We start from the raw sequence: 26,712 nt of genomic DNA, 5'->3' as shown, positions 1-26,712 counted from the left end.
CCCTCTGCCCATGCCTCGGGACGGCGCGTCTTCCCGCACGCCAGCTGCCGCTGCCTTCTCGGAGCCTCGCCGGGCTGCGCCTCGGGACAGCGCCCGCCTGCCGCCTCTGCCGCTGCCCTCGGGCGGGCCATGAAGCGTGGGACCACCCGCCGCACGTAAAGACGGACCCGCCACAGCCGCCGAGTAGGTAGCCGCCCGGCCACGCGGGGACCCGAGACTTGCGCAAAGTTTGGAGGCGGTGCGGAGCGCCAAGTGCGCGCCCCTCGGCCGGGGAAGGGAAGGGAAGGGAGAGCGGAGCGGGGCTGGCCGCCCGGCTTCGCTGGCAGACGGGGTTAGCCCTGCCACTAGGCGATCGTCTAGAGCGCCCACGTTCTGGGGGTACCAAATTGGGGGCCCACCGTATGACTCGGGGACATTATTGGTGTGTGTGGTGGGGGGGTGGGGGGCTGGCTCTCGCCCGGCGCCGCTTGCCGGGGCGTGGGGATGGATCGGGGGTTAGCCCTGCTAGGCAATTGCGTAGGGCGCCAGCCTTCTCGGGTGCCAGATTGGGCGCCACCAGATGACTCGGGGACATTATTGGGGGGGGGGGGGGGGGGGCGGCACCAGAAGTTAGCCTCGTCTAGGGTGCCAGACGGTCTGTTGCCCGCCCTGGATGGATGCTAGCCGGGCTGCCGGCCTGGCTCGGAGGGGCGGCTCTGTGCCGGCTGAAGGGCTCTCGCTCCGCGTTGCTTGCCGGGTCCTGGGGATGGATACAGGGTTAGCCCTGCTGCTAGGCGAACTAGGCAGTTGTCTAGAGCGCCAAGCTTCTGGAAGTGCCAAATTGGACGCCCACCAGATGACTCGGGGACATTATTGGGGGGGGGGACCAGAAGTTAGCCTTGCCCAGGGTGCCAGACAGTCTAGGGCCGGCCCTGGATGGACGGATGCTCGCGGGATGCCAACCTGCCTGGAGGGGCGGCTCTCTGTCCGCTGCCTGTCGGCTGAAAGGGGCTCGGGGGAGTCGCTTGGGGGCGAAAGGTTAGACGGGGAGGGGGGCGTAGAGGAGACGAACAAAGGCTGGAGGGAGGGAGGGAGAGCGCGCACGTGGGAAGCGGCGGCGGGGCGTTTGGAAAGACGCGGGCCGGGGTCGAAGAGGCTTTGCGCGCCCGGGGAAGAGAAGCCAACCGCCGGCGGGCTGAACTTCTGGGGCTCCGGCCGCGCAAAGTGAACCGGGGCGTTGCGTTCCCGGGCGCTCTTGGCGGTGTCTCCGAGAGGGGAGCTTCGCGACAGCCCCGCGAGGTAGGCCGGGCTGGATTGAGAGAGAACCGCTCCCCGGCCGCTCCGGAGCAGGGGGGGGGGGTGCCTGACCCTCTGACCCCTGCGCCCCCCCGCCCTCGGCAGTCGGATGGGCGACGGAGAGGAGGGAAGGGCTGCTTTCTCTCTCTCTCGCTCTCTCTCCGCCACGGGCGACCTCTTGGGGCGGGGGGCGGGGTTCCTGAGCGTAGACAGAGTGCCTCCGGCATCCTCCTCCCCAGGCCAGGCTCGTGCTGCGCCGCAGCCCCAGAGCAGGTGCGGGGGGGGGGGCGCCCAGGCGAGGGGGCTCCGGGCCAGTGGGAGGAGAGCTCTGCGGAGGTCTGGGGGGGGGGGGTCCGCTGGGAGCAGGGGCGGCCCTAGACTGTCTGGCTCCCGAGGCAAGGCTAACTTCTGTCCCCCCCCCCGCTCTGATAATGTCACCCAGTCACATCGGTGCCCCCAGAAGGCTAACGCCCTAGGCAGTCGCCTAGTTTGTCCAGGGTCTTCGGGCTTCAGCGCGTGGGGGGTCGGGGGTGGGAAGCACTGGCTCTCGAGCGGGGGGGGGTGACTTAGCCCGCTGCCTGCAAGGAGGAGAACCGGGTCAGCCTGGCGGGACCCGACTCACTCAGAGGCCTCCGGTCCAGCGCTGGGGGGAACCGGAGGCGCCCAGAGAGGGGCTCGGGTGGGATCGGATCCGAAGGGGTTTGAAGGCACCGACAGCGGTCGGTGGGTTCTCGGAGCGGGAGGAGGGGGGGGCGATGGTCGGGTTGCCAACCTCCAGGCGGGAACCGGCGACCACCTGCAATCAAATTAAAATCAAATCCCAAAAGATCTCCAGCCGTGGGAGAAACCGGCAGCATCGGGGGGTGGGCTGCTCTGAGTTGTGCCTTCCGGCGTTGAAGGTCCCTCTGCTCCCCAAACCCCGGGCACCCCCCCCAAAAAATCTCCCCCGCCGGGAGCTGGCAACTTGACCTCCCCATCTCTCAGACAGCAGTGGGGGGGGGACCTGGCCGCTCTCTCCCCCAACCTCCTCCCTCCCAAGGCTTCCCGGAGTTGGCAACCCGAAAGCTTAGGGCACTTCGAAGCGCGAAACCTGTTCCCGGAGCCGTGTGAACGCGGCCGGTTGACTCCGGATCGCCCTTCCCGACCGGCCCCTCTCTCTGTGTCTCGGCAGAACCCAGGTCGGAAGAGCCCTCGCTGCTGGTGAGCCCCGACCCCGCCGAGGCCCCCTCGCCGCCGCCGCCGCTCGCCCCCCCGGCCGCCCCCACCATTCAGCGATCCAGCCATCCAACAGGTAAAGCGCGCCTCCCCGCCGGCCTTTCCCGGAATCGCGGGGCCTTCCGCCGAAGAAGAGGGGTGGGCGTGGGTGGGGCCGCCGGGGGGACTCCCGCTTCCCTTTTCCTCCTGCGTCACCAGCAAAAAAAAGCCGCCTCTTCTCCAAAGGTCAAGCGGTGACATTTGAAAATTCCTGGGGGAAACCGCGCCGCTCCCGGGCCGGACCCTGTGGGGGGGTGGCCCCAGGGCGTGGGTTCGAAACCCACGTGGCGCCCGGAGGACTCGCCTAGCCAGGCTCAGAAACAGGCGCGCTTTTCCAAAAAGAGGCTTTTCTGCCTCCAAGTTGCCCCGCGGGGATCAGTCTTGCTGTCCGGCTTTCATCTAGAGCAGGGGTGGTCAAACTTGCTTAAAGGAAGAGCCAGGAAGAAGCTGGAGAGCCACAAGAGGTAAACATCAGCTGTGGGAAGGAAGGAAGGATAGATGGGGGAGGTGGAAAGAAAGCAACTTTAACTTTAAATACATGCTGCAAACTGTTGGTTGGCTTGGCTTTGGGGACGTGATTAAAAGAGAAATGCCTTCTTCGAGCCAGTTAACAGGGCAGGGGGGGCTTCGAGAGTCACACAATGTGTGTGAAAGAGCCACATGTAGCTCCTGAGCCACAGTTTGGCCACCCCTGGTCTAGAGACTTTACTGGGAACTTTCCCCCAGCTTGGACCATTTTGCTTAAATGAACATTTTAAAAGACTACAGATCAGAAAGCAGTTTTCTCTCGTGTAACTGTACAGGAAAAGGACTAAAAGCTCTTTCTTAGAAATATCCCAGTATTTTGGTATAGCCACAGATCCTAAAAAGAATTAAAAGATTGTGTGAAACCCAGTTTTATAGATCGACCTCTGGATTTATTTATTTAGATATTTTGCTTTAAAAAGAGAGATGGAAGTAAAGCGTTTTCCCCCCAGTGAGTAGTTGTACTGGACAGCATTTATGGGAATTTGGATTTTCTAGATAGAAGTCTTAATAGCACTGACAATTCTGTGATAATGTCTCCCCTCCGTAAAAGATCAATTGATAGTGCAGAACCTGAAAATGAAGCTCAAGTTATTATCTTTAGATTTTTAATGGCAGGGTTCAATCTTCTTCTGGAGTATTGCGTTCAGTTTTGGGCACCACATTTTAAGAAGGATATAGACAAGCTAGAACGGGTCCAGAGGAGGGCGACGAAGATGGTGAGGGGTCTGGAGACCAAGTCCTGTGAGGAAAGGTTGAAGGATCTGTGCATGTTTAGCCTGGGGAGGAGGCGACTGAGAGGTGATATGATCACCATCTGCAAGTACTTGAAAGGCTGTCATCTAGAGGATGGTGTGGAATTGTTTTCCATCGCCCCAGAAGGTAGGACCAGAACCAATGGGTTGAAATTAATTCAAAAGCGTTTCCAGCTCAACATTAGGAAGAACTTCCTGACCGTTAGAGCGATTCCTCAGCGGAACAGGCTTCCTCGGGAGGTGGTGGGCTCTCCTTTCTTGGAGGTTTTTAAGCAGAGGCTAGATGGCCATCTGACAGCAATGAAGATCCTGTGAATTTAGGGGTAGGTATTTGTGAGTTTCCTGCATTGTGCAGGGGGTTGGACTAGATGACCCTGGAGGTCCCTTCCAACTCTATGATTCGTAACAGTCGGTTCCATTGTAGTGATCAAAGGAAAGAAGAGAAAATAAATTGGGTGCTAATTTTTTTTTAAAAAAATCTTAATACATTGTTGCTTCTTTATTTGATGATCCTGGTCTCAAACTGGCCTCTGCAGTTTTAGCAAATCTCTACTGCTTTGGCCGGTTAATTGGATTAAGCCTTGGAGTTAAAACTTGCTCGATTTTCTTGAATGAGAAGAAAACATAATCTGATCAGAAGCCCGAGCTGCGGATCCAGCGTAGGAAGAATTAGCCTCCAGGAGACGATCGGAGCTTTTCTGTTCCCCCTTTGAGGTCTACTGCAGACAACCAACTTTTTAGTTTCTTTTTTTGTAACAGTCTGCCGGAGCCTGACTCTCTCCCCTCGTCCCGTCGAGCTGCGGTTTCATAATGGTAGAAAGGGAGAGAGGAGACAAACTCTTCTTGTACTTCTCCTTTGAGCTTCAATGACTTTTTTGTAGATTAAGCAGCAGATCGAAGTGAGGTGGCCGGGGGTAGGGGACGACGCCTCCGTCACCCCGGGACCCTCATTCAGAGTCCTGCTGGAAGTAGCTGCTGGCCGTTCCAGATTGGCTGGGGTGTGACAATCCCTCGTATTCATTGCACAAAGCCGGCTCCATGCGAGCAGCTCTCGCTGCGGAAAAAGCCCTTCAGTGTCCTAAAGTGCATGCCGGTCACATGGAGAAGATCGTGTGTCCAAATGAGCACATGCGTCTCTTCCGCCGCATGGGCGGATGGCATGGGCGGAACTGGGAAATGAATCTGTGAGAGCAGGGGTGGCCAAACTGTGGCTCGGGAGCCACGTGTGGCTCTTTCACATATATCGTGTGGCTCTCGAAACCCCCGCTGCCCCATTGGCCAGCTTGGAATCTTGAAATTACTTTCAATGACTTCTCTAAGCCAAGCCAGCCAGCAGTTTGGAGAATGCATTTACAGAAAGTTGCTTTCTTTCTACCTCTCACTCCCTGGAGAATGCATTTACAGAAAGTTGCTTTCTTTCTACCTCTCACTCCCTTCCTCTACCTACCTTCCTTCCTTCCTTGTCTTGCAGCTCTCAAGCATCCAATGTTCATTCTATATGCCTCTTACATTAAGCGAATTTGGCCGCCCTTGTATGAGAGCATGGGGGATTGATCACAAGTAAAAAGCTTGCACTTGACGTGAGAATGTTTGACTAGGCAGAGACTCTGTCCTGTTTGGAAGCCGACACAGAGTCTATCTCTCCCTCACCTTGAAATTGGGCTATTGATTAATTGACTGGACTTGCTCAGCTTATCAGAAAAATGGCCAACTGTGATCTAGAAAGCCCCCAGCAACAGAGAGCATTTATGCTAGCAAGGATGAATGCCTTTCCTTCAAATGTTGTTTTGTGGCCGATTCCTCCAAATCCCATATAGTGAGCGAGTCTGTCCTTGTGGGATGAACAGCCCAGATTCCATCCAACATATATTGCTGGACTGTCGGTTATATTATAATCCCCGGAGAGAACTGTTTGGAAATCTTTTTCTCCTTCCCTGTAACCTAGTGAATGGGATTGATTACCGCCGCCTGCTGAAAGACAATGAAATAGAAATCACAAGGACTGTTAGTAAATTTCTGGAGAAGTCCATTAAAATCTGTGCGGGGCATATTTCACTATAAATTTTATTGAACAAAGCAGGAGTCAAGTTTTACCTTTAAGACCAATCAGTTTTTATTTAGAACGTAAGCTTTCGTGTGCTCTTAAGCACACTTCCTCGGACGAGGAATCCAGCACAGTGAGCAAAGCCATACATAGCTGAGCAGAGCCATACAGAGCTGGTAGGCCCAGAATGCAACATGGTACATGATACAGATTTAAGAACCAATGACAGTGAAGTAAAATTATCTAATAGGCAGTGGTTTAGAATGTAAAATGGTACAATGACAGAATAGTAACATTAACAAATTGAGGAAACCTTTGATCTGAGTAGCATGAGCATGCGAAAGCAACAAAACAGTAGTATGTCAAAATGTGAGATTGTCTGTCAATGACAATGGGAGATGGGTTCAATATATGTAATGGGATAAGCAACCAAAGTCCCTACTTTTTAACATGTAAATATCATTCTAGTTTGCCATAGAATGATGTTTACATGTTAAAAAGTAAATTAGGTGGAGAAGAACATCACTATCCAATGTTTTTCTCGTTTAGCTGTATTGACACACTCAAGCAGGGACTTTGGTTGCTTATCCCATTACATATATTGAACCCATCTCCCATTGTCATTGACAGACAATCTCACATTTTGACATACTACTGCTTTGTGGCTTTCGCATGCTCATGCTACTCAGATCAAAGGTTTCCTCAATTTGTTAATTTTACTATTCTGTCATTGTACCATTTTACATTCTAAACCATTGCCTACCAGATAATTTTACTTCACTGTCATTGGTTCTTAAATCTGTACCATGTTGCATTCTGGGCCACTGCCTACCAGCTCTGTATGGCTCTGCTCAGCTCTGTATGGCTTTGCTCACTGTGCTGGATTCCTTCATTCCTGATGAAGTGTGCTTAAGAGTACACGAAAGCTTACGTTCTAAATAAAAATTGGTTGGTCTTAAAGGTGAAACTTGACTCCTGCTTTGTTCAACTGCTTCAGACCCACATGGCTGCTCGCTTGGATCTATAAATTTTATTAGCATTGTTCTTAATCTTAGACTGTATATCTTGTCTGTCCTTCTTTCATGTTATGGCTGGGTATGCCAATAAAAGGTATGATGATGATGATGAGTAATTGACTGATGGATCGAACCACCCCAGGACGGCCACCCTCACTAACGTACCCCCTTTTCCCCCCCTTCCAGATATGCCCTGCGTCCAAGCCCAGTACAGTCCTTCGCCCCCTGGCTCCAGTTATGCGGCTCAGACCTTTGCCTATGGCTCCGACTACAGCCCCGAGATCATGAACCCCGACTACGCCAAGCTGACCATGGAGCTGAGCGGCGGGGAGATCAGCGCCACGGCCACCACCTCTCTGCCCAGCTTCAGCACTTTCATGGAGGGCTACTCCGGCAGCTACGAGCTCAAGCCCTCTTGCCTATACCAAATGCCGTCCTCCTCTTCCTCGCCGTCCTCCTCGGCCAGCCAGCGGCCTCTGGTCAAGATGGAAGACAGCCGGCTGCACGGCTACCACCCGTCTCTGCCTCCCGCCGCGGATGAGGGACTGGCCAACCCGTCCATGTACTTCAAGCAGTCCCCTCCCTCCACCCCTACCACTCCGGGCTTCCCCCCGCACCAGGCTCCCTGGGACGAGCCGCCCCCCCTTCCGCCCGCGCAGACCTGCATGGCCTCGAGCCACCTGATGGACGCCGCCCCCATGAAAACCGCCCCTGGTCGCTTCCCCATCTTCCATTTCAAGCACTCACCACCCCACACGCCCCCAGCTGGTGGCCACATGTGCTACGACACCTCTGCCTTGAGCCTGCCCATGGCTCCGGAAAGGCCTACCGCTGGCCAGGCCATGATGGAGAGCCACCCCTACGGGTTGCCCTTGGCCAAGAGGGCGGCCGCTTTGGCCTTCTCGCCGCTGGGCCTTAACCCGCCCCCCTCCGGTCTCCTGGGCGAGAGCAGCGGCGGCAGCAGTGGCCTCCCCTCGCCCCCCAGCAGAAGCTCCTCCTCAGGGGAGGGCACCTGCGCCGTGTGCGGGGACAACGCAGCCTGCCAGCACTACGGGGTACGCACCTGCGAGGGCTGCAAAGGATTCTTCAAGGTAAGAACTACAGGCTTTCTCTTGGGCTCACCTGTCCCCAGGGCCGACCCCGCCACTGGGCAAACTAGGTGGTTGTCTAGGGTGCCAGCCTTCTGAGGGTACCAAACTGGGCGCCCCCATGGGACTTGGTGATGTTATCAGTGCGGGGGGGGGGTGTACCAGAAGTTAGCCTTGCCTAGGGTGCCAGACAGTCTAGAGCCATCCCTGCCTGTCCCTCTTGTTCCACTGTCTCTCCCGGGAGTTTGGAGCCCCAGTCCAGTAAGCTGGGACCGAATCCTAGGGGAAGACACGTGCAGGGCTGGTGTCAGCATTCGTTGGGTTGGGGCTGTTGCCAGGGCCCAGGGTTTCAGATGGGGCCCTCTGCCACTGACCCTCCCTTGCCTCCTCCTTTCCCCAGCCCTCTCTCTGCCATCGGTGCTTCTGGGGGTACCTGCTGCCTAGTGCTAGGGAAAGCAGGACATCCACTGCAGCAGTGATTGTGGCTGCGGTGCCCAGAGCAGCGGGGGGGAATGGCATGCAGGGAGGTGTGAGCCTGGGCAGCGGGAGGCTTTCAGGTGGCTGGGGGAAGACACACAGGTGGGGGGGACAGGCACGAGCAAGGGGATTAGCCGTGGTCAGAGGGAGGGAGGGGCCTCCCGGACTCTGTCCAGCCAGGAGTCGCCAAAACTTGGAACTGGTCCTGCACAGGCATACCCGTGCTTGGAGGGAGAGATCGAAGCCCTGTTGTCTTGTGCCTACCCCCCTCCAAATTTCCCATCATCAGCCCGCACATCCCCAGCGTTGTACAGCTATTCAGCTCAGTGTTCTTTTCTAACACAGTAAGCCCTTTGACACGTTTGCAGCTTTGGAGACAGTCTCTGTTCTATTCTAAGGGAGGGGCCGTGGCTCAGCGGTAGGATGTTTGCTTGGCAGACAGAAGGTCCCGGGTTCAATCCCCAGCATCTCCAGATAAAAGGCCCAGGCGGAAGGTGATGTGAAAGACCTCTGCCTGAGTCCTTGGAGAGCTGCTGCCAGGCTGAGTAGACAAGACTGACCTCGATGAACCAAGGGTCTGACTCAGTAGAAGGCCCATCAGTAGAAGATCCATCAGTGCCACAGGGTATAGATAGAACTCTCTGTTTGGGACAGTGATGCTCTGTATTCTTGGTGCCGGGCGGGGGGCAACAGTGGGAGGGCTTCTAGTGTCCTGATCCCACTGGTGGACCTCCTCATGGCACTTAGTTTGTTTTTTTTTGCCCCTGTGTGACACAGAGTGTTGCACTGGTTGGGCCATTGGCTTGATCCAACATGGCTTCTCTTATGTGACAGAGTGTTGGACTGGATGGGCCATTGGCCTGAACCATAGTTTCTCTTATGTGACACAGAGTGTTGAACTGGATGGGCCATTGGCCTGATCCAACATGGCTTCTCTTATGTTCTTATGTGGCACAGAGTGTTGGACTGGATGGGCCATTGGCCTGATCCAACATGGCTTCTCTTATGTGACACAGAGTGTTGGGCTGGATGGGCCATTGGCCTGATCCAGCATGGCTTCTCTTATGTTCTTATGTGACAGAGTGTTGGGCTGGATGGGCCATTGGCCTGATCCAACATGGCTTCTCTTATGTTCTTATGTGACACAGAGTGTTGGACTGGATGGGCCATTGGCCTGATCCAACATGGCTTCTCTTATGTTCTTATGTGACACAGAGTGTTGGACTGGATGGGCCATTGGCCTGATCCAACATGGCCTCCCTTATGTTCTTATGTGACACAGAGTGTTGGACTGGATGGGCCATTGGCCTGATCCAACAGGGCTTCTCTTATGTTCTTATGTGACACAGAGTGTTGGACTGGATGGGCCATTGGCCTGATCCAACAGGGCTTCTCTTATGTTCTTATGTGACACAGAGTGTTGGACTGGATGGGCCTTTGGCCTGATCCAACATGGCTTCTCTTATGTTCTTATGTGACACAGAGTGTTGGACTGGATGGGCCATTGGCCTGATCCAACATGGCTTCTCTTATGTTCTTATGTGACACAGAGTGTTGGACTGGATGGGCCATTGGCCTGATCCAACATGGCTTCTCTTATGTTCTCTCTTAAGACGGCTTCATGTGTTCTAGTATGCATTTAGGGACTCCTTTGGAAGGATAGCTTGATCAAGAGGCGAGAAAGAGGAGTTCTGGGTCTGGCCTGGGTGAACCTGTGCCACCATCTTATTTTATTTATTTATTTGCTTTATTTATATTGCTTCTCTCTCCCCAGGGGGGCTTACATAATTCTCCTCTCCTCCATTTCAACAACAACCCTGTGAGGTAGTTTAGGCTGAGTATGTGTGACTGCTCCAAGGTCGCTTCTGTGGGAATTGGAATCTGGGTTTCCCAGATCCTGGTGTGAGACTTCAACCACTAGACCACGCTGGCTGTCCAGGAATAAATCAGTAAATGTTTCTTCCCCTTTTCTGTAAATGGGAACGTCGGTCACTTATTTTGATTCTGAAAGAAAGCATGAAATTCATCACCGCGGGCAGCCACTTTGTGACTTCAGTGGATAAACAGAAAAGGATAAGCAGAGATTGGCTTTGGAAGGACGTTGAGTCAAGAGGAGTTTGAGAAGGGGAGCCGGGACCGAACGTGAGAACTCCTGGAGGGCAGGGGCTTAGAACTTTGTAAATTTGCTCAGGTCACCGGAAGCATTGCCTAACCTGGCATTCTGCACTGTCCAGAGTAGTTTTGTGTCTGGCATAGCAAGGTGTTAGCCCTTGGAAACACAAAATTGTTGAGGTGCACAGTGGTCTCCGGGGTCAGCAGATGAACAGGCCTGCTCTTCTTGAATGGAGCACCCCTGCCGTTTGAGTTTTGTGTACGGCTTGCCGTTCTCTTTGCCTTTTACACCCCTGTGCTTTGTATATCCGTGTGCTATTTTTAAATATATATTATTTTTTGCTTTTAACTTCAGTGTTGCATTTATTTACTTAGTAGGCTTATATCCCGCCCTTTCCCATGCTGGGCTCAGGGCGGATCACAACAGAAATTGAACAATAAAACCCTCCAACAATACAATAAAAACCAAAGCAATAGAACAGCAGAGCAAAATAAAGCGCATCATCGGCAGGAAGGGCACATTTCACACGATACAGCAGGTTTAGATAAAAATATGGAGCAGAGGTCCATCAGTGGCTATTAGCCACAGTGTGTGTGTATGTATACATTTTTTTGCCACTGTGTGACACAGAGTGTTGGACTGGAGGGGCCATTGGCCTGATCCAACATGGATTCTCTTATGTGGCACAGAGTGTTGCACTGGATGGGCCACTGGCCTGATCCAACATGGCTTCTCTTATCTGACACAGAGTGTTGGGCTGGATGGGCCATTGGCCTGATCCAACATGGCTTCTCTTATGTTCTTATGTGACACAGAGTGTTGGACTGGATGGGCCACTGGCCTGATCCAACATGGCTTCTCTTATGTTCTTATGTGACACAGAGTGTTGGACTGGATGGGCCATTGGCCTGATCCAACATGGCTTATCTTATGTTCTTATGTTTTGGCCCAAAAAAAGTGATGGTATTAATAATAAAATTCAGCGCCGTAATAAGTTTGTAAAGCATGATGTCACAACAAGGGAGGCCAACTGATGGAATAGTGGCTGGAATAGGACACCCACTACCTCAACCAAAAGCCTGGTGGAATAGCTCCATCTTGTAGGTAGGCCCTACAAAATGGTAGTAACTCAGGCAGGGCCTGGATCTCCATAGGGAGCTGTCCCACTAGGCAGGGGCCAGAGCGTTAGAGCAACAGAATAGCTTAGGCATATGCAGACATTTCCGGTTCAAATCCCACTGATGCCATAAGCAATCTCCCCAGTACATTTCTATCCTGTGGTTTCTCCAAGATGCTGAGGGACAATGTACACGCTCCTCCCTTCCCCATTCGATCCCTGCAAGGTAGTTCAGGCTATGAGAATGTGGCTAGCCCCAGGTCTCTCTGGAAGCTTCTCTGGTGGAGTGGATTTGAACACAGATCTAACCACTACACTCGAGGATAGATAAGCAGCATTAGGCACACGAGTTTCTCCCTACCTCATTTCCTGGGTGGGGACAATATGACCCATCAGCCTTAGTAGCATTGTTATAAAAGCTCCTGAAAGAAATTATAGGAAGTGTTTTGAGCACGAGACATGCGCAGGGTTCGTTTATGGTTCACAAGCGAGAGAGGAAATGGTGCCAGCGAAGTGCACTGTTCTGAGCATTGGACCAGGGAGACCCCGCTGATGGGTGCCTTTGGGCCAGCCCCCGTCTCTCAACCTCGTTCTTGCTAGCAGACTGTCCACACACCTCATTTTTCTTTGAGGAAAGAAAAGTTTTCCAGGAGTTCTTCTGCGCATGCCCTGTTGCTATGAACAAGAGCTGCACATGCTTCCATTTGTCTCAGTGGGGCTTGCGTGAGTGGACTTCCGGAAGACATGTGCCCGTAGCTCTGCTCCCGCTATAAAAGAAATGGGTGCTTTCCTAGGGTCTTCAGTAGTAGGAAAGAGCCAGAGTCGAGAAGCACCTTAAAGGATGTGATCCCATGCACTAAGTAGTGCACTGAAAGTGGATTGAAAGTGCATCATTTAGTATGCGTTCACGGCAAAAGACTAACAAAATTTGTGGCAAGGGATGAGTTTTCATGAGTCACTGCTCTTCAGGTGTATCTGAAGAGGTGAGCGGTGTGTCAGGAAAGCTCACACAAGGGTTATTAGTCTTTAAGGTGCTCCTGGATTCTTGCTCTTTTGTGCCGCTGCATACAGACTAATACAACTATCCATCTTGATCTATGCATGGCTTTTAAAAGTAGCATTGACTGTAGCTCTTAGCGCTAGTTTAATCTTTATGTTATGCAGTAATACAATTGCAGTTCGTTTGTCAATGTTTACCATTTCAGTGGCCAAATTCCCTGCCTATATCGTCCCACCAAAAATCTTTTTATAGTTTTCTAGATCTAGGATCTGGCCCCATATTATATATTTTTTTTAAAGTTTCCCAGATCTTACATGCAGTTTTCAGGTTAGGGTATAATGTTACATTCCATATTTTTTTTTCAATGCATAACAGCATTTTAAAATTAGTTGTACAAACGTCCTTTCTGTACATAGAAGCTTTTGATTTTTGACGTTTCAACACATGACCGCATTTGTTTTGCTAATCATTACCAAATCTGCCTTTGTGAGTTAAATCCCAAAGTAACCGTGTTCAGAACATTCGATGAACCTTCCAATGAACGAAACCTGAAGCTGATTCCTCTGTTGTTGGGCAGTTTTAAATCCAGTTGATTTTGGTGGGGATTATGTGAACAGATTCTTAATTGCAACAAACTGGCATGTAAAGAGCATAACTTGTGGTGGATTGTGTCCTCTTTGTTTCTGAATCCTTGTGGATTGTGGCTGTGGTCTTAGAGCCACTTTCTTGGGAGTGAACCTCAGTGACTAAAATGAAGCTTAGTTCTGAGTAGATGTGCTTAGGATTCCTCCCTGCGGTTATTAAAAATTAGTGTACAAGATATTTTCATAGACTGAAAAAATACCTTGTGCATTTATCTGGCATCATATTGTATGCATATATTTTTGTGTGTAGACAGGCACACATGTATACATTTGTTTCCATGTCCACTTTTTAAAAGCCGTTTTTCATTATCTTCTCGGTGGTTTGCTTTCCTTCATTTTTTTTTAAAAAAAATTCCTTTTTGCTGATCCTAACCACGAGTGAAACCAATTTATTTTGATACCTAGCAATGATGATAGCTAAACAATCAATCCTTGGGATTTTGATTTTATTTTAATAAGGTCACCAATAATCAGGGGAATGAACCGAGTTGAAAATTGTTCCCAAAGGAATATTAAAAGCCGAGCTAATCTAATCCCCAAAGGTACAACGCAATGACCTGGTAATTTCAGATACGATTTTGATCAGTGAAGAAGCGGCTGTCTCCCGCGTGGGGCTTCCGAACTGTCCTCGATGATTCCCATTGTCAGTCGCTAACACTAATAAAATTGTTTTTTTTCCTGGAGGCAAGCGTGTTAGGAAATTAATTTTATCTAATTATTCGAATTGCAGTGGCGCTTCTCGCGTGGTAATTAAAATGCAACTTGTCAGGAGCCAGCTTCCTCGCACTGACTCTTCTCTCGCGCTCTTGTTTTCTTCAGAGGACAGTTCAGAAAAATGCAAAATACGTTTGCCTGGCTAATAAAAACTGCCCCGTGGACAAGCGCCGTCGAAACAGATGTCAATACTGCCGATTTCAGAAGTGTCTCAGCGTCGGCATGGTGAAAGAAGGTAAAGAGCTCGGCTATTATTAGCCTGCACCTCGCGCTCCCTGAAATGGCTGGGGCTTGAAAGTGGGGAGGGGGGGGGGACTCCTTCATTCAAATGCTGCCTTTTAGAAATCACAATGCCGGTCCTCGTTCTTATGTGTGGCAGTCATTCTGGTGTATGCAGGATCTCTTTATTCCAAACAACAACGTGATTCTGAAGAGCATTAGACTGGGAAACAAAACTTTTTTACAGGGAAGGCTTTGCATATGCTGTCTTTTGGGGGGGAGCATGTTGTATCACAAGTAATCTTGTCTGTCCAGGTCCTACTCTGACCCTACCAACCAATTTAAATACTGCTACTTACTTTCTTCTAAAAAGCATTAAGCACACATTTAGGCATCGTACAGATAAATGATAATGTTTGTGATTTGTTAGTGCTTGTCAGATTTTAACTGTTTTTAATACATAGATCCATCAACTAAAGCTGATTCATTATTGGGGCCCGGTTTTTTTATGTGTTTTAAAGTATGTTGGTCCTGATATTTATTGTAACAGAGAATAACAAAAAAAATATGAATTATATTTCCATTTGACCATAACTAATACCTGGGGGGCGTGTTTCCTTGCATTGTATCTTACTGTATGCTTCTTTTATTATCTCAGAAACTAAACTGAAGGTCTGGTAATATACACATTTATAATTTTAATTACCAAAACAGTTAAAACAAATTATTAACTGCATTTACAGTTCAATCAAATAGAGTTACTCCAGTCAGTCTAAACCCGTTAAAATCAATTAGCTTAGGCTGGTGTAACTCTTTATAGGATTGCACTGTTAATTAATTTTAATTATTGAATCTTTCCTATGGGTAACATTAACCCCTGGAGTATTTCTCTTGATTTCCAAGGGAATCAGTTGCAATTTCCCAGCAAATTTCTTGTAAACGATGGCCCACTTTAGCTTTTTGGTGGATCTTCATGAATATTCCATTTCACTGTCATACAGACATTATTATATTTATGTGCAAATTGCAAGTAGGTTTTGTCTGAGCAGATCCAACGCACGTGTCTAAAATACAGATACAGCACAGGCCTAACTTGTGGAAAGCTCGTGCAAAACATTTAGGGAATGCTTCTGCCGAAGAAAAAAACAAAACATCATTATAATGGAACTCGGGCTTTTAGCCAATGCTGCCGAGAAGCACGAAAGACACGGATTCGTAATGTTCATGTGTGCCCTGGAAATGAATGAGCCTGGCTATTACGTCTTTATTTATTGCCTTGTGGGAGTCCCAGTTGTGATGGTGACCCTGCAGCACTGGCCACGTAGGAACTGGCCACTGGAGCCTCTGAAGGCTGATGGCCTCTCTTCCTTTTTGCCTTCCTCCACCAGTCGTCCGCACTGACAGCTTAAAAGGGAGACGAGGGCGGCTGCCTTCCAAACCAAAGAGCCCGTTACAGCAGGAACCTCCCCAGCCTTCCCCACCGTCTCCGCCCGCCAGCATGCTGAACGCCCTTGTGCGAGCTTTATCCGACTCGGCGCCCAGGGAGCTGGACTACTCCAGGGTAGGTGTTGGTGATTTTTCTGCACATGTGGAATTCTAGGATCGAAAGCTTTTCTGGGGTTAACATCGCCGAGACCCCACCCACCCAGTGCAGCGGGCTTTCAGGTAGTCCCTTGGGTGGGTGCCGCATTTCTGGCTGTAACGAGGGGTGGTTCTTAATGGCTGGTGTCTATTGAATTTGGAGTCCAGTTGCACCTTTAAGACCAACCAAGTTTTATTCAGAACATAAGCTTCGTGTGCTCTAAGCGCACTTCATCAGACGAGGAATCAGGTACAGTGAGCAGAGCTACATATAGCTGGTAGGCCGTGGTTTAAAATGCAGAATGGTACAAGTTTAAGATCCAAGGATGGAATAGTAAGATTAACAAATTGAGCAAAAAAAAAATTGAGCTGACGTTCTGAATGAAACGTCGTTTGTCCTAAAGGTGCGCCTTGACTCATAGTTTGTTCTACTGCTTCAGACCAACACAGCTGCCCGCTTGGATCTGTCTGTTTAATTTGTTTCTTAAGCTGCCTAGGTGGGGCATGGAGATCTCCTGGAGCTATACTTGGTCTCCAGAGTTACAGAGATCAATTTCCCCTGTAGAGAACGGCTGCTGCAGAGGGTGGGCTCCGTGGGACATCCTGCTGGGGACTCCCAAATCTCCAGGAATTTCCCAACCTGGAACCCCCAGGTGCTGCAGCTGGAGAAAATGGTCCATTTTTCTCTCTTGTGATGTCAGCCTAGCCCTCATGCTCCAAGATTGCGTTGGCCCATGCCAGATGTGGTGTGGAGCTCTGTCATCTTTTGTAGCCCAGCAGTTCCATTTCGTTCCAGAAGTTGGCCAGTGCAGCGAGGAGAGTTTTGTAATGGAGAGAACGTGGCAGCGGGAAGGCAACCCCTTTCAGATCCCACCATCTTTTTAAAATGCGTTTTGCAATTTCAGTTGCATGCTGCAATTTTCTTTACTGGGAATTACTTCTGAGTAGACATGCAAATCAGGTTGCAGTCCTCTGCTTTTCTCAAGTAGAAATAAACCCCATTAAAGCCAGTTAGTTAATGTTGAAGTGTATGGAGTTTGACTTTCAGTCTTTCTTGAAACCACTAAGCACTTTTGGGAGCCCAGATTTGTCCACAGAAGCTGAGATGTTGCTAGAGATGCCAATGTCCTTCCCTCCAAAAACTATTTACTTACTTTGCAAACCACTCATATTTTACATTTTTATCGGAACGATGTTTGGGCTATTTTTTGTATGTTCATTTTATTTAACATGCAGGTGAAGTGTTTTGTATTCTGGAGCATTGCATTCCAAAATATACAATATCATTTATTAAAACGGAGGAGAGGGGGTGTTCTCTTAATAATATTCCCTAAGTGGAAGTAAACTCAGTCGGAGCTATTTCTCAGTAAACTCAGGACAGGCAAATGTATCAGATACACTTTTTCATCTATAAACTTACCGTGACTTATTTCACCTGTTGTTGTTCGTTCCTGTTCTGTTCATTCCAATGCAACGTGCGCAAATGTTCTTGGTGAATACTGTTCTTAGAGCAGCGTAATTCAGGATTAAGCATTTTAGATTTCACTGGGTTAGGAGTTTTGTTGTCCCAGTGAGTGGAGTTTGTTGATTTCTGCCTAATTCTGCCTACATATGTTGCCAAGGGAAATAACTGGTTTGCACGGTGGTGTATCCAGGGAAATGAGTAAGGATACCATATGCGCTCAGGCTTTTAATAGTAACATGAAAATCTATAGATTTTATGGAGAGTGTTCCGGATTTAAAAAAAAAAAATTGTAATGGGTTCTGACGTTGTTAAAAAGAGACTGTACTGTAACTTGGCAATGTAAGTCTTTCTTGGGTTATCGTTGTCCTGCCAAAAAATGGAGGATATTAATGGCAAAAGGGTAGAGAGAAGCTACAAAAAAGTGAGGTGGTTGGTAAAAAGTTATTTTGGATTCGAAGCAATAGGGCACAGTTCCGAGTTTGCTTGCTGGATGTTGCGGACCAGCGCTTGAGGTTTGCTTAGTTTATGAACTTTGGTAAGAAGCACTGCTTTAGGTGTGTTGCAGTCTGATCTGCAGACGTTGTAGATAACCAAGGAAGGAATGCAGTCGTTTTACTTGCATGAGATAGGGTGTGCTTTTCCTAATTCTGTAAAGAAGCGCAAACTGGAGGTCTTAATGTCGAAAACAGTCTGATATGGAAAACCGCTAAGAAACAACATTTTATAGTTAGAGAGTTCATACATTAAATTTCAACATAACGTTCTATCACCTGCCAGTGTATACGATCACAGGATCGATCTCTTTCTCTTACAACCCTCCAAAAAATTAAGGTCCGTAACACAGTCAATTCATGTGCCAAAACCTTGTCCAAAGGAGGGATCAGGAGATCTTTACATCCAAAAGGAGGGATCAGGAGATCTTTACATCCAAAGGAGGGATCAGGAAACTTCCTTTGCCAAGATTTTTGCACATGAATCGACTGTGTTATGGACCCTAATTTTTTGGAGGGTTATAAGATAAAAAAGGTTGATCCTGTGATTATATACACGCGCTTTTGATAGAACGTTACGTTGAAATTAAATGTATTAACTCTACAGCTATAAAAAAAATGGTTTCTTAGTGGCTTTCTATATCAGGGTATTTCCTAATTCTGTGGCTGTGCTAGATGAATACAGGTTTCCTGAGTCAGAGCCAAGTCTTTCCTTGTGTTTTACAGGCAAGTGTGCCACTCCCATAGCAACTGCTCTGAAGAACCATGGCTTCCTAAATCTCCTACACACCTAGTCTAGCATAGTCAAAACATACTAACCAGAATTCTGACCCAGAATCTTCTCCAGGGGCGACACAACATGTAGGGAGCATGAAGTCCTGCTTGGGTTATTTCGACCTCTTGATACTCAGTGTTTTAGAGCCGGTGTTAATTTACGAGCCCATAGTAACTGTATATTTAGACACCTGCTTTCAAAAAAGCAGTCGCTAGGAGGAGACTTTCTAAAGGGCACAGGCCTAATTCGGGTCTCCCACCTGTTTTTGCGCTGGTGCAGTTCCTCTACAGACGCGAGCCACGCAAGGGACATGTGAGTAGATCCTGAAACATTAAAATTCTCCATTCGGACAAAACCCAGATTGATATCAGGGAGAATTCTACCTTGTTCAGCGAGGTGGGTTGTCGGATGGAGCAAAAAATGCTGTCTTTAGGACCAAATAAGGTGTTAGGTGGGGGACACAGTGCAGCAAGAGGGATGTTTGCATGTAGAATCAGGAGGTGAGGGGCGTTTAAGCTTCCCTTTGCTGGCTGATTCTTTCTTAATAACCTCTGCTTCCCCCTCCCATGGGGTATCTAGGGGGGGTGGCGTATTCAGGGAAGATTTAGCAGGTAGAAGAAAGGTGACGCATTCTCTTTCGTTCATGGATTCTCCTCTGCAGCTCTGTTCTACACTTGTAATTCGGGCTGATTTGGTTAATTTGAGGACGACACGATACATTTGCAAAGATAACGTCTTCTAACTCTTGTGTGCGATGGTTAGACCGGACGCCCTTCTTCTCTTTAGCCCGGACAAAAATATCCCTGGCTCTAAAGAGAAGGTTTGTGCCTCATTAAGAATGATTATCAAACGTGGTTAACACAGCTGCTTGAGGACTAAGCTGGCCACTCCTATTTTCATTTTAAAACAATCAGTACTTAAAAAAAAAATTACGAAATAAACTCCCAAACAGAGGGGCATGGGTGGTATCATATGTCAGAGGCAAAGCTCTCCTGACACGAAGGTTGTTGAGGTCCGCAACCTAGGGCTTGAGATCATGGCCGTAAGGGGGTGGGGGTGGGGAGAGAGATGTTAACCCTGTGTGCCATGAAAAGGGCCCTTTTGGATTGCTTTAAGTCCCTGATAGGGAAAGAAGATGGCATAGCATCTGCTTGGATCCTTTTCTCTGCTGGGTCTTTAAAAAGCCTAACAGGGGGAGGAGTTAACCCCCCCACTCTTGACTGTACCATGATCCCAATCCAGAGGGGGGAGGGATGGTGGCTCAGTGGTAGAGCATCTGCTTGGTAAGCAGAAGGTCCCAGGTTCAATCCCTGGCATCTCCAAAAAAAGGTCCAGGCCAATAGGTGTGAAAAACCTCAGCTTGAGACCCTGGAGAGCCACTGCCAGTCTGAGTAGACAATACTGACTTTGATGGACCGAGGGTCCAATTCAGTATAAGGCAGCTTCATATGTTCATATGGTGTTCAGAGGAGGGCACCCCAAGCTTCTTTCTAGGCCCAAGTTGCACATGAGTACTGCACCCCTGTAGAGGGTCACTCCAGTGGAAGACCGTCAAAATGAGTCCCTGTGGAGTCCCTTTGCCTGGGCTTTCACTGTTAGAGTTCTTGTCTCTTCTTGTGGTGTTTGGTCCTCTTGTTTCCTTGTTAGCATGATGGGGTGAGCACAGCCCATCCCCAGCGTTTCTGAGGTAGGGACTAAATTTGTTTAACAGCTTATGTTGCGGTGAGCCATCCAGGTCAGAGCCAGTGTTCCCTCTAAGCTGAGTTCGCGTGAGCTAGCTCACAGATTTTTAGCCTCCAGCTCACACCTTTTTGTCTTACCTCAGGAAGGAGGTCCCCAGAGCACACTAATTGATGCAGCAGCTCACAACTTTAAGGCCAGTAGCTCACAACTTTAATACCATCAATTTCAGAGGATTTTTAGCAGGTTTTCTCCCCCCCCCCAGGACTATTTTTGTAGCAGGAACTCCTTTGCATATTAGGCCACATACCCCTGATGGAGCCAATCCTCCTGGAGTTTACAGAGGTCTTCTTACAGGGCCTACTGTAAGCTCTTGGAGGATTGGCTACACCAGGGGTGTGTGGCCTAATATGCAAAGGAGCTCCTGCTGCAAAAAAAGCCCTGCCCCCCATTTCTACAAGGGTTGCTGAATTATTTAGTGGTCCTGATCCAGGGCTTTCTTTTGTAGCAGGAACTCCTTTGCATATTAGACTACACCCCCCCCCTCCGATGTAGCCAATCCTCCAAGAGCTTACAGTAGCCTATAAGCCAGGGGTGTCAAACATGCAGCCTGGGGGCCAAATGAAGCCCCCCGAGGGCTCCTATCAGACCCCCAAGCAATTGGTTCTTGTCTGCTTCCTTCTGCATCTCAGCTTGCTTTGAAAGGCTTGCTCAATCACACAGGAGCTGCAGAGCAAAATCTCAATTTGCTCCATTGGTTGAGGCTCCTCCCTCTCCTGGTTCCCTGGGGAGGGAGGGAAAGAGCCAGAGTTTCCTTCGCCCAGTTCCCTGGATCTCATGGGAGAAATGCAAAGAAAGCACCTTTAAGACCAACAAGTGCGAATGTTTTAAGCATGTTTTATTTTAATTTTTTTTAATTAGTTGTGTTTGTCTGTGTCCTTTAAAAAGTTTATATTTCTGCTAATTAATCTTAAATAGGTACACACATGGCTCAGCCAACTAGACATGGCCGGGCCCAACGAGGTCTCATTTATGTCCGATCCGGCCCTCAAAACAAATGAGTTTGACACCCCTGCTTAAGCTCTAGGAGGATTGGCTACATGGTGGGGGGTAGCCTAACATGCAAAGGAGTTCCTGCTGCCAAGAAAGCCCAGTCCCCATCCAAGCAGCATTGGCAGGTTGTCATCCAGATGTTCCATCTTTCCTGCAAAAGTATCCGTGGAGCAAGAGAAGCCGCTGAAGCTGCTGCTGAGAAGAGTGGATGCTTCCTTTCCATTCCTTTCTGCTTCCCTTCCCTCCCACTTCTCCATTGCCTGTACTGTGGCAAACCTGAAGTTCCACTTGCCTTCCGGACAGGTCTTGGCCGGAAGGTGCTAGCCTCTTCCAGGAGCAAGGACCCCTTCTAGCTTTAGTGCAGGGGTGTCAAACATGCAGCCCGGGGGCCGAATGAGGCCCCCGGAGGGTTCCTATAAGACTACGAGCAACTGGCTGTCGTCTGCTCCCTTTTCCCTCTCTCTTGCTTCCTTCTGCATCACAGCTTGCTTCACAAGGCTTGCTCAATTGCACAGGAGCTACAGAGCAAAGCCTCTGTTTTCTCCATTGGCTGAGGCTCCTCCTCATGCCCTGGGAAAGAAAGGAAGGATCCAGAGCTTCCTTTGCCCAGTTCTCTGGATCCCACGGGAGAGATACAAAGAAAGCATCTTTAAGACCAACGAGTGCTAATGTTTTAAGTTTGTTTGTTTTTTTAAACTTTGTGTTTCTCTGGGTCCTTTATAAAGTTTGTATCTCTGCTACCTAATATTAAGTAGGAACACACATGGCCCGGCCTGGCCCGACAAGGTCTCATCTATGTCAGATCCATCCCTCATAACAAATGAGTTTGACACCCCTGGATTAGTGTAAAGACGGGGCTTCCGGGAGGCAACTTGGCGATCCCTCTGGGACGTATCTCTGTGTTCATGATGTAATATCAACTTTCAGTTTGCTTATTTTCAGTGTCTTATCCCAAGGCAATAATACTATCCAACTGGCGTCGGGAAGGGTTGCTAACTGCCTGGAGAAGAAAAGCACCCTGTCTCTTTAATAGAGGCTTAACGGGATGTTATTTGCTAGGTGATGTTATGTACCTTCCGGCCATGCAGATCTGCCCATTTCCACACATTAAGCTTCTCTTAAAGGGACAGATCCCTGACCTGGAAATCCCAGCCTAGCCTGGTCTCGTCAGATCTCGGTAGCTGAGCAGGATTGACCCTGTTTGGTACTTGGATGGGAACTTAAGAACATAAGGCCAATGGCCCATCCAGTCCAACACTCTGTGTCACACAGTGGCCAAAAGAACAGGTGTCATCAGGAGGTCCACCAGTGGGGCCAGGACACTAGAAGCCCTCCCACTGTTGCCCTCCCCTCCAGGCACCAAGAATACAGAGCATCACTTGCCCCAGACAGAGAGTTCCATCTATACCCTGTGGCTAATAGCCACTGATGGACCTCTGCTCCATGTTTATCCAATCAAATCAATCAAATCAAATTTTATTCTTATATCCCGCCCTCCCCCGCCAAAAGGCGGGCTCAGGGCGGCTCACAGACATGGCGCGCCATGATTTAGTTAAAACAGATAAACAATACTTTAAATATGGTACAGTTACATAAATTAATTAAAATAAATAAAAATAGGTGCTATAAATTCTATCAATCCCAGTTACATCGTATCATACATCAGTTTCAATTATACATAAGATGGCTAAAGTTGCAATAATTTAATCAGTTCGGTCTGGTCCTAATCCCCTCTTGAAGCTGGCTATGCTTGTTGCCACCAGCGCCTCCTGTGGCAGTGAATTCCATGTGTTCATCACCCTTTGGATGAAGAAGTACTTCCTTTTATCAGTTCTAACCAATGTTCCCTCTAAGCTGCAGAGTCTTGTGAGCTACTGGTATTAAAGTTGTGAGCTGCTGCATAAATTATTGTGCTCTGGGGTCCTCCTTCCTGAGCTAAGGGGAAAATGCGTGAGCTGGAGGCTAAAATTCTGTGAGCTAGCTCATGCTAACTCAGCTTAGAGGGAACACTGGTTCTAACCCGACTGCTCAGCAGTTTCATTGAAGATCTCCAGGGAAGTCCAGAGTCACTGCGCAGAGGTAGGCAATGATGAACCACCTCTGAGTGTCTCTTGCTTTTAAAAACCTTCAGGGTCGCCTAAGTCAGCTGTGACTTGATGGCACATCCCACCATCCAAGGGACGGGACATTTTCCTCCAGGAATATTGACTGTTCCGCATCAAAACATTTCTTCTGACCAAATTCTGAGCCTTTACTCTCACCCTTTTACGTATTCTGCCGCTACTCTGGCACACAGACAGATACGTAGATCCAGGGGTCAGTTTGTAGAAAAAGAGGTGCCGGAGCTCATTAGCACAACTCATTTGCATATGCCACATGCACCCCGACATCACCGGAAGGTGGACTAAATTATAGCAGCTCAGCATCTACCCTAAAATGCTTCTTAGATTGTCATAGTAAAACCTTACTCCCATCATACTTTTTAAATTACATTCTCCTATGCAGCCACAATGGCCTGATGAAGAATGCTGCCTGTCTGCTGTGTATGTTTTGGTTATTTTCCCTTTTTTCTTTTCTGGGGAAAAATATTAACAAGTTTGTCAAATCTTAAGAGTTCAGCAAAATTCTCACAGGGGATTTGAACAATGGTTACGGAAGTAAGTTTTTTGAGGCGGGGTTAAGAAAGAAAGGAAAGGAAAGGTCCCCTGTGCAAGCACCAGTTGTTTCCGACTCTGGGGTGATGAAGAAGAAGAAGAAGATATTGGATTTATATCCTGCCCTCCACTCCAAAGAGTCTCAGAGCGGCTCACAATCTCCTTTACCTTGCCCCCCCACAACAGGCACCCTGTGAGGTGGGTGGGGCTGGAGAGGGCTCTCACAGCAGCTGCCCTTTCAAGGACAACCTCTGCCAGACCTATGGCTGACCCAAGGCCATTCCAGCAGGTGCAAGTGGAGGAGTGGGGAATCAAACTCGATTCTCCCAGATAAGAGTCTGCACACTTAACCACTACACCAAACTGGCTCTCACAACGTTTTCACAGAAAACTTTTTACAGGGTGGTTTGCCTTTGAAATTTAGAGATTCCAGAGCTCCTGCCGAAAATGAGGCCTGCATAGATCCTGGCCCTTAATTCAGCAGGAGCTCACCGGAGCACAGCTCCTGAGCCTTTCTGAAGGCCCCCCTCCTCCTCCCCACCTGCCTTGTCCATTGAATAGTAGGTGCAGCTGCATAACAATCCCTGGATTAGGAGAGCGGGCAGCCGGGCAGCCAGCCACAGGGGCTTTGCCACGCTCCCAGAAGCCCTCATTAACCCCTAGAGAAGCCCATGCCACCCTTTCTCCTCTTCTTATGTGATTTTGGGCAGCGGGTGGCTTGCTGACCTTTTGACTCGGGGCAGCTGGCCAAGGAGAGTCCCAGGTGAGCGAGGCCTGCTTGGGCTGGCTGGATCTCTAGCCCACCAAGCAGGCCTCACTTGCCTGGGGCTCTCCTTTCTTGCGTCAAGTTGCTTTTGGCTGGTGGAGGGGGCGGCATATGCTAATGAGTTCCATCACCTGTTTTTCTACAAAAGGAGGGCTGCGTAGATCATGAGATATTTCTAACTTAAGATATATTAAGGTATTTGGAAGTTAGCTGGCATCACACACAGAAGGCTTGCTTCAGAGGAAGAATGGCCGCACGTCCTATTTCCATGGCACCGTTTTCTTCTTCCTCCACTTCCTCTGCATCAGCAGGGAGAGCAAGGGCCAAAACCTGCCAAGAGAACAGGAGCCAGGGGGAAAAACACCTCTCCTAACAGTGAGTGACAAAAAGGCTTTTGTCAAAGATTCCCCCAGAGGAAAGGGAACTGAGTTAGGTATGTCAGCATGGGGGCAGTGTTGAATTAATCGCCCAGAGTAACGGGTTAAAATATTTTGCTCCTTTATTAAGACTCCATGGAAGACTGGGCATCAGTTTGTTCAGCTATCAGCAGCAGGGGTTTGCTTACATAAGTACTTGTTTTTTGCAAGTATTTACAAAATTCTGATTTGTGGAGATCATCTTAGAAGATGGATGCCTCCTTGGCTCTCGCACAAGAAGAGAGGTTCTTTGCTAGAGCACATGCTTCCTTTCCTCCTTCAGAACAGTTGCTGAAATTCATATGCAAATGCATGCAGATTTCAGTGTCGGATGAATGACCACAAAGTATGACTGATCCGCTAACACTTTGATTGGGCAGAACAAAGTAGGAGTCCCGTAACACCTTTAAGACCAACAAAGTTTGATAAGAACATAAGAGAAGCCATGTTGGATCAGGCCAGTGGCCCATCCAGTCCAACACTCTGTGTCACACAGTGGCCAAATATATATATGTATATATATATATATACACACACACACACACTGTGGCTAATAGCCACTGATGGACCTCTGCTCCATATTTTTATCTAACCCCCTCTTGAAGCTGGCTATGCTTGTAGCCGCTGCCACCTCCTGTGGCAGTGAATTCCACATGTTAATCACCCTTTGGCTGAAGAAGTACTTCCTTCTATCTGTTTTAACCTGACTGCTAAGCAATTTCATTGAATGCTCACGAGTTCTTGTATTGTGAGAAAGGGAGAAAAGTACTTATTTCTCTACTTTCTCCATCCTATGCATAATCTTGTAAACCTCTATCATATCACCCCGCAGTCAACGCTTCGCCAAGCTAAAAAGCCCGAAGCGTTTTAACCTTTCTTCATAGGGAAAGTGTTCCAACCCTTTAATCATTCTAGTTGCCCTTTTCTGGACTTTTTCCAATGCTATAATATCCTTTTTGAGGTGCGGTGACCAGAATTGCACACTGTATTCCAAATGAGACCGCACCATCAATTTATACAGGGGCATTATGATACTGGCTGATTCGTTTTCAGTTCCCTTCCTAATAATTCCCAGCATGGCGTTGGCCTTTTTTATTGCAATCGCACACCGTCTTGACTTTTTCAGTGAGTTATCTACCACGACCCCAAGATCCAAGAAACTTCTAGCACACGAAAACTGACATTCTGAATCAAACGTTGTTTGTTCTGCTGTTTCTGCTTCTTCAGACCCACATGGCTGCCCACCTGGATCTATCTGCCTTGATTGGGTGGTAGTCTCATTGACCAAGTGTCCACTCGGGGACTCTGCATGTACTTGAAAATGCTTCAAGGCAATGAGAGGCAACACAGTTGCCATGTCGCCTGTCCTTTCCGTCCTTCTTTTCTGTGGCTGCCTTTGCTGTCATTTACATGGTTCTCATTTTGCCCGAGGAAGGCAGGAGTGTGGGTGGCAAAAGATGTGCGTGAAGTGCATGTGTATGTGTGATAAGTGTCATCAAGTCTCTTCCTACTTACGGCGACCCTATAGACTGGGGTGGCCAAACTTGCTTAATGTAAGAGCCACACGGAATAAACGCCAAATGTTCGAGA

General features: G+C 48.9%; 1 protein-coding gene across 1 annotated transcript in view; it reads left to right on the top strand.

The window, feature by feature from the left end:
* Nucleotides 1–2,490: 2,490 nt before the first annotated feature.
* The window catches only part of NR4A3 (nuclear receptor subfamily 4 group A member 3), a 49,321-nt gene continuing 25,099 nt past the window's right edge, over nt 2,491–26,712 (top strand). The window contains exons 1-4 of the mRNA XM_060247800.1: nt 2,491–2,566; nt 7,056–7,960; nt 14,128–14,257; nt 15,630–15,802. Coding sequence (XP_060103783.1) covers nt 7,058–7,960; nt 14,128–14,257; nt 15,630–15,802 — 1,206 coding nt within the window. The 5' untranslated portion in view covers nt 2,491–2,566; nt 7,056–7,057. The remainder of the gene's footprint in view (nt 2,567–7,055; nt 7,961–14,127; nt 14,258–15,629; nt 15,803–26,712) is intronic.

This window comes from Heteronotia binoei, chromosome 10 (genome assembly GCF_032191835.1).
Source record: "Heteronotia binoei isolate CCM8104 ecotype False Entrance Well chromosome 10, APGP_CSIRO_Hbin_v1, whole genome shotgun sequence".
Lineage (NCBI taxonomy): Eukaryota > Metazoa > Chordata > Lepidosauria > Squamata > Gekkonidae > Heteronotia > Heteronotia binoei.
Note: the sequence above shows the minus strand (reverse complement) of the source record. Positions and strands in the feature narration are given on the sequence as shown.